General features: G+C 39.8%; 1 protein-coding gene across 1 annotated transcript; it reads left to right on the forward strand.

Annotated features, from left to right (window-relative positions):
* The first annotated feature begins 12178 nt into the window (after positions 1-12178).
* Positions 12179-13372, forward strand: LOC141651344 (putative F-box protein At5g55150). Its single transcript, XM_074459062.1, has one exon. The coding sequence runs from the start codon at positions 12179-12181 to the stop codon at positions 13370-13372; it is 1194 nt and encodes a 397-aa protein (XP_074315163.1).
* The last annotated feature ends 363 nt before the right edge of the window (positions 13373-13735 follow it).

Here is a 13735-nt window from a genome sequence, read left to right on the forward strand (position 1 = left end):
TTCTCACATGCTAGGATTAAAACTTGGATGTTGCATTGCATGCATACAATCGACGATATATCAAGTACGAATAACTTCCCTAATCATTAGTAGAGGCCGCTATCGAGGCGGGCGGGATTAGGTGTTCGATCAAAAGAGCTTCCTAATACGTACCCTCACCCCTTACTCCAGATCTCCGTGAGCACCCGTGTTCATTGGCATCCACGAGAGTCATTCTAGACATAGAATGCTAAGGGTAACGATTGCTTAGTGTTCATGTCTTTACTTTGTGTCTTGACATGACACGAGGTACTCGAACGGTTCCAATTTCCCATAAAAATTGGTGGCGACTCCATACAAAAATGCAAACGCTTGTTTCTCTTTCCTCCCAAGCGCCCCCGTGGGCGGCCCGCTGTCCACAGTTTGGCGACTCCGCTGGGGATAATACACTTACGTGTAGCAAGGGTGAAACTTGAACAAGGTTAGGGAATAATTTGTACAAGACAATTGTCGGTTTTCATAACTCGGTCTTCCTAGATCGTTTATTCGGCCTTCCTAGGCCCAACCCAACCCATTCGACCAATCGTCCCGTCTAAACGGTCCTAATTCTTATTTGGGCCTAAGGATGGATAGCGATTGACGTCATCCATACCATGATGCTTACTCTTGTTTGTATCAAGGACTTTCACTACTTGAGGAAATGGACTAGGAATCGGCCTTACTCTTGTTTGGTACGAGCCTCTCCACAGACTTCGGGTTTGATTGTTCGGTATGGCAACCCACCCTTTAAGCCAAAACCCATTTAAATGCACTCAGCATCCCGTTATAATGCTTGTATGCTTGTTTATATCATATATGTGATCACTATTTTCTAAACAAAACCATGACGATTTTTGTAAAAATCAAAACCCTTTTTTTAATCAAAATTTCGAAAAAAGCCATTTGATTAGCGCAAAACCCAGTCAAAACTCTGTCCAATTGTTGAGTCAAACTTCGGGCCTAAAACCCATTTCAAAACTAAATACAAAAACAAAAAAAAGTCCAAAAAAAAAACAAAAAAGGTCCGAAAAAAAAAACAAAAACCAAAAGAATGTTTTTATCAAAATATTTTCAAACCATGTAAATGTAAATATGTAAATTCAATTGGGCTAAGTTAGAGTCAAAGTTCAAACCAACTATGTCCTAGTCGGAACTCCGTCGAGTCATGAACCCGTCTTCCTTTATATTTTGGGTCTTTTCAAATTCAAGTCAGGTCCTAAGGCGTCACGCCATCATTTTGGACCCCCTACCCCAATTCAGTTAGGATCTAAACACTCGAGTCACACATTCCGAGGCTCAACACACGAGTCTCAATGGGCCTCATATTTGAGTCTAAACTACAGCAGTCTTCTTAAACAGACAAATTAGAATCAACATGTGTCATCAATCCCGTCAGTAAGGTCAATCATATAAAGGTCACTTCGTCAAAGTCAACACTCGAGTCTAAATTAAAGTCAAGCACCGTGAATTCAAACACGAGAAGTCGCTCACGACATTTCACGAATTCACAAGTCAAGTCTAGATTTGTCATCTTATCCCTTCCTTTGCTTGTTGCCTTAGTATGCGTGATCCCATGTCGAATCGAGTTGTAATGCGCGTCATTTCTGTCGAGTAGGAATCCAGCAAGTTCCGTCAATCAGCAAGGTCACGAAGGAGTTCAAACCACAATCACCGTGTCTCTTCAAGACGTTTACGCCATGGTCTTAGGAGTTCAAGCTACAATGGAAAATTTGAGCATTCGCGTCCTCACCCTCGAGAATGGAATGGTGGAAAAGAACATCCCAACTAGAGAAACCTCTAGTCTAGGTCGTCTAAAGCTTACCTCTTGCAATAACCATCGTCCTAGAAAGCCGAAAACAGCTGAAAGGAAACCTGGGAGGCATCAAAGGGTGCTTACCAATTTAGGCATGTCTTATGCCGATGCTTTGAAGAGACTCTCTGCCCAAGGCAAGCTAGATCCAATAGGGCCGACTCCGGATCCACCTTTAGAGAAACAGGTGAACCTCTGGAAGGGCAACAAATACTGCTTATATCACCAAGGTAGAGGCCATGATATTGAAGAGTGTTTTCTCTTGAAACACACCATCCAAGATATGATAGAAGAGGGCAAGCTTCCTAAGCCACCTTCTGTCGGGAAATCCAAGAAGATCGACCCTCTTGGGTCTAATATCATTAAACATGACGAAGAATCATCCCTAGACTGTTCTCACCTCCTCGCTCCTTATGGTAGTGAAGAAACCAATGTCCTCGAAGACGACGATATCCAAAGTGGAATGCTCATGCTTTCCATGGCCTTCGACAATAAATTTTCCAAAATAGAGGGAGCTATTGATAATCTAAACTCTCGACTTTCCAAGATGGAGAATCAATTCGCCGAAATGGGTAAGAAGCTTGATGCCCAACCTCTCAAGATGGAAAATGTCCAGACAAACCCTCAACCTGACGGTCCCAAAGCAATGAGTGGGCAATCCATTCCTAGTTCTTCTCATCCAAGAATCAAAATCAATAAAGGCATCCTCATGGAGCCTTCGTCAAAGAAACCTAACAACTCTCCAAGGTCATTTACAAAGGCTTCCGAAAATAAGGGCACGCCTCCTAGGAAATTTACCAACATTGGTATTACATACGCCGATGCCTTTCAAAGACTCATGGAACAACGAATGTTGAGACCCATTGGACCTACTCCCGAACCCGAAAGAAAATCCAAGTTCTGGGATGAGAATGCCTACTGTGAATACCATAGAGGCAAAGGGCATGATACAGAGAAATGTTACAAATTAAAAAACGTCATTCAGGATATGATCGAAAACGAGAAGTTGTCCCTCTCAACCTTTAACCCACAAGGTAGCTTAGGCAATCCTCATGGATATGCAACTTATCAAGAAACTCTTCTTGACTATTATCCTTTCAGTGTTCCCAATGATGAGGCGAGGTGCTCAAATGGGTGAATGCTCAAAGCCAGATGCCGAAGCCAGTTGCTGGAAGAGTAAATGTTCAAGCATGGGCCGATGATTACGAGTCTAGATCTAAGATCGCGTCAAAGTCCGGGTCCGAGTCCGGGTCCGAGTCCGAGTCTTAGGCTTTCTTTCCCCAATTGTTCTAGTGCCTTTCTCTGTGTCCATTCCCATTTCTAGTGACAACCTGGGGGCTGTCCCACGAGTCACATGTCTTCTCAAGTCTATGTTAAAAATATTCATTCTTCATTTCAATAAAAATATACAATTTTCCATCCACGTATTCTATCATATCTCTTCTTTTACCCCTTTTCCTGTGACACAAAGAATTGGTTTGAGACATTTTAAAATGAACAACAACAACACATGACAGTCAATGTGAGTGCACTTATATGATGTTCCGTTCAAAGTTGTAGAGGACCTGAAACTCCGTGTTCTTTTCTTACCTATTCCATGTCTGGCAATAGAAACCACAATATAACCCTAGTTTAGGACGAGCCTATCTCAAGAGATTCTAGGACAAATCCAGACCGTCTCCCTTGTTAACAATCCATGACGGAAGGCAAGCCCATTCCCCACAATAAACAACCCGTGTTACTAAAAGACCAACCCTATTTCACACCAAAGGTGCTAGTCTGACCCAAATACATGGTAACAAACAAATCCAAGACGATACGAGCCATGATCAAAGACAAAGGCTCAATCAAGAGAAACTGAGGTCAATATCCAAGGCCACAATTATGCCCATAATCCAAGACAAAAGAGTCAAAAGAAAAAGGTTCGATCAAGCTAGTCAAGTCAATATCCAAAGTCAAAGTTGTCTTCAAAACCTGGATCAAGAATCTGAGCAAAAGCCAAGATAAGTTCTAGACCAAGAATCTGAGTCTGAATCAAGAACGAGTACACAAAATCCAAGTGCTATACGGAATACTGCTGAAGTCTATATAGAATCAGACATTGATGAATATGGTCAGCTAGCACCCTCACTTAGCCTTTTACACATCATACACCCTAAGTCCTTCTCGAGACCGTTATGGGGAGATAGTTAGGAATTTTGAGAATCTTCTCAAGCTCGTCAAGCATACCCATCCTTTAGGGCCAAGACATGGAAACTTGATCCCACGTCATTTTAACCTACCTTTATGTGCTGAGGCTACATCAAGCCAAGAGACTCCATTTCCAAGCCATGTTACAAGCCATAACCCCATAAAGCCTTAACTCCACAAAATCAAGCTCCAGAGATTTGTTCATCAAAGCCTCTTATTACCGAGCTCCACATTCCAAATATCCAATCCAGTTTCACCTTTACCCAGACACGAAATATTCAATACTTTGCTACCTAGAACGGAGCGTACTCATATTCATCCTTAGGGTCCACTAAGTGTGCTCACATGACAAGGAAACCTTTTACAAAATTAGTTATACCTCTTTGGTCCATGATCAGAGGGAGTTATCTCGAATCAATTCTTTGAGTCACCAAAGGAATATTACCCTCGTGACCCATACACTTTAAGGCCCTAAACAACATAGCTTAGACACACACCTGAACTACGAGCATGGTTTGATTTCACCTCTTCAGGTGGATACGTAGGCAGTCCTTTCTTACCCAAGAAGGATACATCCACAACACCCAAATAAAATTAACCAAACCTCAGAACTACGATCTGGTTTGATTTCACTTCACGTGAATACGTAGGCAGTCCTCAAGGACACAACCATCCCCACTTTTAACTTTCAACCTCAATTTGAACCTTCCAACCACAATTTCCATTTACACCTCTATAGTGGGGGCTCCTTGTTGTCGCCCAGCCTCTTTTTACCAAAGTCCAGAGTCATCTTCTCATCCTGGGGGCTTCTCTTCCAAGATGCCACCCTTCCTTTATTCCTTTATCCTCTCTTATTTGAGTCTAGCTAGTACTCGGTCCGGACAATAACAAAGGTCTTAGATCGATTCTCGAAGTTATTGTGCCTCAAGAGGGGTCTCTTTTACAGCAAACGGTGGTGAAAGAAGTCCTATTAGACAGATGGTCTATGCCTCATGCCTTGCCTTTATATGTACCCATTGCAATTCTTCTACCTTTGGAACTGATACGCATTGTCACCCACATTTGGCTAGGGGTTGCGCATACTTAAACAAAGTCTGTCAAAGTCATCCCTGTGTCGCGTCAAACCTAAGTTAGTGTCACGTCAGTCAAACCTAAGTCTACATTTCGCGTCGCGTCCTAGTAGATCTGTGTCGCGTCAGTCCAAGCTAAGTCTATATTTTCATGTCCGCATACGGTCTACATCGCGTCAGTCACGTGTCTAAAGCCCATTGAATATGCATAACGCATTACAAACAACATTTCTTTGAACAAGTTTTAAACGACTTTTATAAAGAAATGATTTTTGCAAAACCTATGTGTTTCCTCATTCGAGGTCCATGTGATAATTGCTTACGTACATATATTAGATTGCATTCTTGTGTGGCTACTAACCATGCAGGTAAGTATCAGAAGCAGTACTTTACCAAGACCTTGCTTGCCACAATGAGCGAATATTCTTTGACAGGTGTTTCGACACATCTCTATTATGTTTCCCAAACGAGAGCAAGCGGATGGACTTTCCCTCTCGAGACATGGAGATTAATTCCCGAGTTTGTTCCCCAACGAGAGTAAGCGGATAGACTTTCCCTCTCAAGACATGGAGATTGACATCTACCCAAGCAGATTTCTCCTCAGCAGTTCCCGCCTGTGTCCTGCCACTTCCAATATTTCTTGAAGACTACCCAAACAGTTTTCTCCTCAGCAGTTCTCGCTTGTGTCCTGCCACTTCCAATATTTCTTGAAGACTACCCAAGCAATTTTCTCCTCAGCAGCTCTCGCCTGTGTCCTGCCACTTCCAATGTTTCTTGAAGACTATGCGAACAGATTTCTCCCAGCAGTTCCCGCCTGTGTCCTGCTACTCACAATATTTCTTGTTTCCCCTCAGAGTTCGGCAAAGGTGTCGTTCTCCAGAAGTTCCCAAACCAGAGCCTCCTTCCTTAGGTTCGTAAACCCAAAGTTAGGATTCTTACCCCTAGATTCTTAGATCTCAAAATGGTTTCCTTTAGGTTCATAAACCTTTAAGCTCCCACACCAACGACCTTAGGTTCATAAACCCATAAATCCTTTTGGAGTTCTCATACCTCAGAAAGCTTAAGCGCACGCGTTTAAAACAAGAATTAGTAACCCAGCAGTTCCTAAACTTAGTATCCCCATTCCTTTTAGGTTCATAAGCCTTTAAGTTCCCATACCAGCCGTCCTTTTAGGTTCGTACACCCAGGTTCACACGCCTAGCTCTTTAAGTCCCCAAACTCCCTAGAGTTCATACACTTCTACCCTTAGGATCATATTCCTTTAGGATCACCTTTTCCCTTAGGATCTTATACCCTTTAGAGTCACCTTTTCCATTTAGGATCACATCCTTTAGGATCACCTTTCTTAGAGTTTTTAAACCCAAACCTTGGTTACCCTTTAAGTTGAACTTATATTTGGCCTCCTTCCCGTCGATGCTTTCCTTTAGGGTCCCACACCCTAGCACCAATCCTTACTTACCCTTTAGGTCTTACCCTTAGCTCCTACGCTCAACCTTTAGCTCCTATGCACCTTCAGAAGTATCTCGAGAAAGAAGTCTCAGGTATGGTCTCTTCTTATGGCTGGCGAGCTTCCTTACGTAGTCTAATGGACTTTAAACGACCCTCCCCGATAGTCGACAGACTCTAAAATGTTCCCGACGACAGGTCCTTGGTTCAAACCCCTTGAGCCGCCTCGCGTCGCCATAGTCGTCAAAGTTGTAATCTTCGATTGACCTGATGGCTATACTTTGACTTTCGCCTTGTCCAAGCCTCAGTCAAAGTGGGGGCTCTGTAGATACCTCATTTCTGCACCTCCCGCAAACCACCCGGTGATGATTGGGCCGCATGTTTGCTACGCGGAACGATTTGTGACAGTTCGTAAGATTATCGTCAAGTGATTGCTCAAACATTAATGTCTACCTCTTAGTTGTCATCTACGTGCCGGTACAGTCGTTTTGACAGTAATTAGAGTACATTTGGAGTCCGGGCCTAAAACCGTCTTCATTTTCTGATAACCGTTAAATCCCGAGTCAAAGCAATGTGCTTGTCTACCTAAGGTTAGGATGTCATAAAATGTTGGGATTATATCTCTTTTTGAGTCTCATGTCACTTCTTTGGGCTAAACTAAAAGTTTACATTACAAAATGTGCATTTCATTTAGTTAAAATGATAACCCGACCTTTAGGCCCGTTTTACGAGGTGATAACTACTTTTTTGGGTCAGGCCTATTTCACAGAAAGTTCTAGATCTTTCTCTTAGCTTTCCAACGCCACCGAAATCACCTAAATCCGAGTCTTCTAGAGAAAGTTATGCCTAAAATACGACAGGCTGTCAAACGCGTTTTCTACGCGCAGAGGAACCTACCCGGGAAAGGACGCAGCAAGTGCTGCGCCTCTTCCAAGGGACGCAGTTCCTGCTGCGCCTTTTCCTCAAGGTTTTCTTTTTGTCCAAGTTTCCGTGTTTAACCTAAGTCGGTTATTTCCGGATCTTTCTCTCCTTTCCATATTTCCGTCACGTGATTAGTATAAATAGGAGCCTTCGCTCCTCATATTTCTCACGCGAGTGTCCGCCCTTCTCTTCTCCCTTTGCATTCTAGACTTCGTTCTTACTTTTTGGCGTCTACGTGCTTGAACTTTCGACCACGTAAGCTCGGATCCTTCTGAGTACCAGCCTTCCCGTTTGCATGACCGACCAATTTGACCAACTACACAATAATCAACTTAATTAACTTAATCGTTTTCCTCTTACGAGGGCACTTTCTTTGCATTCGCGTCGAGCATCACTAATCGATATCTTAGTCCTTCTCGTTTCGTCAAACATGTAAGTCTGAGGGTGTATATTCTCTCTTTTATTATTGTTATTTACTTTTTGTATCATCCATTGTAAGGTTTATGTCGAAAATACTAATTAAAACCGATTTCTAAAACCGTGCTTTAAAAACCCTTTTTAATGGATTTTCAGAAGACAAACCGTCGAGAAAGGACGCAGCAACTACTGCGCCTCTTCGTGAGGCTGCCGCAGTTCCTGCTTCCTTTCTTCTTCCTTCGTCCTCTGTAATTCGTCTTATTTATTTGTTCTTGTTTGTTTTCCGTTAATCCTTCGTCATAATAGCATATTAATTCACATGTATATTATTCATCATCATTAGCACATGTAATTTATCATCATAAATTCGACTTGAATCCCAAGTAATCAATATTTGCGGGTTTTCGTCATTAAACTCAATTTGGGTTTTAGAAATTCAATTCATCAATATTGGGTTTCTGGAATTCGATCATTGATATATTTTCATCTATTCATCATATATTCGTCATTAATTTGTCGTTAATTCATCATGTTTAGTTTATTTCATTCACCCATGTCACTAATTTATCGTTCATTCATGTAATTAATCCGTCTTAATATTCCGTCTCATCCATGTTTTATTGTTTTATGACCCATCATTCATATGTAAATAACCTATTAATCACTTTCATCCGAGTCAATAATTTAATCAATCATTAAATTCACCAACGAGTATTGACAACACGCACCGCTTCACAACCGAACCAGGTCAGAAGACGCAAAGAATCGCCTGCGCCTATTCCAAAGGACGCAGCTCTGTTGCGCCTGTTCCGGGTTGAATTCTGTCCCTGAACTCCGTTTTTGCCTTGACGTAATTAATTAGTTTACGTATAATTAACTATTATCCGTATTATCACCTTCTGTTCTGTTCGTTAATTTATTCCTTTATTCGTTTTCTCAAATTATCCGTTTTAAAGGTATTTTCGACATAAACCGCCAAATCCATTGTAATTATTGTAATTTTCATTATTGTAATTTTCTTTTATTGTATTTATCATGTTTCTTGTATCACTTGTATGTTTTCACACGTAATTGAACTTAAATCCCTACTTTGACATTAATTGCATGTTAAACTAATTGTTCACCGACTTAGCCTAATTCTCACATGCTAGGATTAAAACTTGGATGTTGCATTGCATGCATACAATCGACGATATATCAAGTACGAATAACTTCCCTAATCATTAGTAGAGGCCGCTATCGAGGCGGGCGGGATTAGGTGTTCGATCAAAAGAGCTTCCTAATACGTACCCTCACCCCTTACTCCAGATCTCCGTGAGCACCCGTGTTCATTGGCATCCACGAGAGTCATTCTAGACATAGAATGCTAAGGGTAACGATTGCTTAGTGTTCATGTCTTTACTTTGTGTCTTGACATGACACGGGGTATTCGAACGGTTCCAATTTCCCATAAAAATTGGTGGCGACTCCATACAAAAATGCAAACGCTTGTTTCTCTTTCCTCCCAAGCGCCCCCGTGGGCGGCCCGCTGTCCACAGTAATAGGCAATTTTTCTACAAACGAGGTGACTCTTTTCTTTACTAAGCAGAGCTCTAGGATGTGCATATGCGTTGTTACAGCAATCAATATATTTAGGGAAGATTATTCATCTAGTGGAAGTACTACTTGTAAATTATTCTAATTTGTAGATATTTTTTAAAATGTTCAGAGAGAGCTAGTATGTGGAGTATTTAGTTTAAAACTCACATGTTTGTGAGTGTGTGCAAATTACCCTCAAGTTTTAATATGTGCAAATTAATGCCATATGTTTTGCTAAATGTGCAAATAGACCAGAATACGATATTCCGACGACCTTTCACCGGGAAACTACCAAATCCCATGCCGGAAAAATTATGAAAATCCAATTATCGGAAAACATAATTATTTCGTGAAGGTTCAGATGGTGATATCTTTCATTTTGTTGGGCAGTATTAACACAATAACCGAGCTTAAACGTAATATGTGATATCTCAATTGCAGTTATAACGCATTGCAATCAGTGTGTTACTTGACTTATCCATGAGATGTACTTTGTATCCGATATCGTCGAATACTCGAATGGGAAGAAGTACTTGATTATTTCCCTTCTATGATGGTGCAACTAAACTATAGCTGATAAGCAACTATAATTCAGATCGTTTAAACATTAACATTCTTAAATAAACATGAAAACTGCGTGTTAGTTCAAATAATCAAATGTATACAACTTATAGACGATATTTTGGTCAAAAATTTTAAATTGCTATTTTCCCCGATAAAATCCTCCACGAAACAAATGGAAATATCACCTAAAGTTTTCAAACTTCATTGTAAAGGGGTGAGCACTCCTGCTATAACTCCCTTAGTACTCCGCCATTATTATGGTTACGTTTAGAAAGATACACTATCACATTATAGAAATGGCAACCGGTGATTTGGGTCATATATATTAGGAAGTAAGACTCATACCAAGTGTTGGTAAAACAAAACAATTATGTTGGATCAATTTCACATCAGAACACTTTCAGGCGACTTAAATGGAGCTCTCGAGTCTCGATCCCAATAAGAGAAGAGAGAAACTTTTTATGGCTTATCTACACAAGAGAATTGTCTCCACTTATGCCTAGATAAAACTTATAAATTGACCCCTCCAATGTGTGCTTTTTACCTTGAAAATGACTACAATTCACTCCTGCAAAACAACCCCACAATTCTCCCTTATGCATTCCTCTCCCCTCTATAATTTATCACCTAATAATGCCTAGTTGTTTTTAAGTCTTTTTTTTTTGGTGCAATGTTGTTTGAGTATTAGCATTACTATTTTCAATGGCCTCATAAAAAATTGCAATCTTACTATCTTAATGTAAGATTGCTCTTGTTTTCAATTGTCAAACTTCGAAATTTGTAGCAATTGTCATACATGAGTATTATGTTTTAAGTGCATCACAGATAATGTCTTAAGAGCAAAAGTGAGATATGTAATCTCAACTGTGTTAATAATCAGAAATTTTCAAGCCAATAGTAGGCTACAGCTCGGAAATCATCTACAACCTGATCAGCACTAAGTTTATTCTTTGTCAGGTCATCATTTTTGGCTAATTGAGCAACGGTCGATCGCAACTCATAAATCATCTCGAGTCTATTTCCAATAAAACAAAACAATTAAGTTGGATCAAGTTCAATTCACAACATCTTCATGCGACTTGAATTGGACTTTTGAATTCAATAAAAGAGGACAAACAATTTCAGGGCCTATTTGCACAAGAGTGTCGTCTACAGAGTAGCAAATTTTAAGCAATCCGACTAATAATACATTACAGTATTAGCTTTAATTCACCTTGTGTTTTTATAAAACGATATGACCAAAAATTTGGATTTAATATTTTCCATGATCATTTTTGGGTAAATGGGTTTTAGACGAGAGATTACGTTGAGTTGGACGAGAGTACTTCGCTATCACTCTAACAAGTGAATACGAATAGCAAATTTCAAATTACATGAGATTATATACAGCCGTATTTTACTTTTGGAGTAGTCCATATTATTTGTGCAGGAGTTTCTTTTAAACAATTCACTAAGGGCTTAATGCAACTGTGATTAAAAGGTGGAGAAAAAAGAACATACATCTGATGTACTCCCTCATATTTACTTGTTTTTGAGCATATGTGTATTTTTTCTGAGTTTATGACTCAAACTTTACTTGTTTTTGAGTATTTGTGTATTTATTCTGAGTTTATTATAACTATTATCCTAGTCAAGAAAACAAACTTTCATACCACACCCTTTTATATCGCATTATAGAAGTGACAATTGTCAGAAGATATTACGGTATATTGTATATATCGTAATCGGAATAATATTATTAATATGGAAATAAGCTATATTTATGCTAATAATATTAGAACATATATATGATACGATTATCATGTTTAGATCTTTAGACTAGCATAAATGTGAATATGCGATATGATTGTAATTGTTTGAGACACGAGCAATAATAATACAACGTTTTTTTCTAACATGTAAAAAACCGATTACTAATTAATGAATTTACCTTTCTCTTAAAAAAAAAAAAAAAAGAATAATCAAAGGTGCACGCAGTGTCGCTAACTTATCTCCCTGTTTATTTAGGTGAAATTGTAAAATTTGTAATAATGATTAAAAGATTACGTTTCCAAAATTGAATTCAGTCGATAACCATATTGAATAAACTTTCCAAAACATTCAACGTATGAACTGTTTAAATACGCCATTGTTGACTATTAATTTGCTTGAACAATCAATCAATATGGCTAACTGGAGTGAACTAATACCATTGGACATATGGAAGAAGATTGCCGAGTCGATACAATTTCATGAAGATTTTAATGTATTTGGGAAAGTGTGTAGTGATTGGAGAAAAGCCATGAAAATTGCAAACAGATCGAAGTCATCAATCCAAACTCCATGGCTATTACTTGCAGAACCTCCATGCACATCGACACGTCGGTTTTACAGCCTCTACAACCGTAAGGTTCTGCCAGTTGAGCTGCCTAAGCCATCAACCACACCTGGTCAGGCCGAGGACGACACTGACAACATGACCCTGAGTCTCTTGTTTCCACCAGACAAAGACGAGGACGGACTGGGTGATTGGAGGTACTACTCTTCACGTGGTTGGCTTATTTCCGTCACCCAATTAGGCTTGAACATTACCCTAGTGAACCCGATTACTAAGCAAGTTGTTCAACCCCCGCCCTTCCCGGATCATATCTTTGGAAGTAGAACGAGATCATGGCAATGGCAACCTAATTCATACCTGTTTATGTATGATAAATTTGTGTTGTCAGAAGACCCATCAACTACTAAAGACTACGTGCTTGCCATGAAATTCCCGGCCAGCGTTGATTTGGCTTTCTGGAAAAGCGGGGATAAACAATGGAACATGCTCAACACACATTACTGTCATTTCTCGGACATCACTTTTCACAAAGGAGAATTCTATGCCGTGGAGCAATTTGGAAAAATTATAGCCGTCGGAAACTCAAGTCCCCCAGCAACGCCAAGGCTCGTGGCAAATTTAATGTTCCAATGCACGTCCCCTCACTTGTCTTACTTGGTAGAATCAGCCGGAACATTGCTGCTGATATTTCGGGAATTAGAAGATCTTGAAAACAAAACATTGGAGCTAAAGTGCTTCAAAGTATGGGAGATAAATGTTGATACCGGGGAGGCCAAAGAAACAACGAGTTTGGGAAATAGAGCAGTTTTCCTTGGTCATAACTCGTCCTTCTCTGTCGAAGCGTGTCCTCCTATTTGTAGGCCTAATTGTATCTACTACACTGATAACTATGATCACAACTACCGCTTCTCCAATACCATAAATAGGTGCGACATGGGTGTCTATGATATAAGCTTAGATCGTAAAATCGAAGAATTTTATCAAGGTCCCTCGTGTCTTAGCAAATCTACCTTACCACTATGGGTAGAATCCCCTAATTAGACTATTCAAACATGAGTTCGTTTATAATACAGATTCTGAGTTCCTGCTTGTCCCTTTATTTTTCTAAAATCCCCAGTAATTTTTTTCATACTAATTTTGTTATATGAGGATATATGAACAAAGGAATCAAAACAAAGTTGTACGAGTATTTAAGAATTTACGAAGTCCGCCTCTAAATGATCCGATGCTTAAAAACACGTGTATAGTTTCGGTCACAAATTCGGAATAAAACAAAGCAGAGGAAGTATACTGTTTAGTATTGAATAAATTGGCAGGTTAGGTGCTATGCACTCACCACCGTGTGTACCATGTCATCGTACACTCTATCCAATGAGAATATTAGAATTGAATAAATTCTCCATA

This window comes from Silene latifolia, chromosome 4 (assembly GCF_048544455.1).
Source record: "Silene latifolia isolate original U9 population chromosome 4, ASM4854445v1, whole genome shotgun sequence".
NCBI lineage: Eukaryota > Viridiplantae > Streptophyta > Magnoliopsida > Caryophyllales > Caryophyllaceae > Silene > Silene latifolia.

Coding starts and splice junctions, on each gene's coding strand:
- LOC141651344 (XM_074459062.1), top strand. CDS start 12,179: ATGGCTAACTGGAGTGAACTAATACCATTGGACATATGGAAGAAGATT.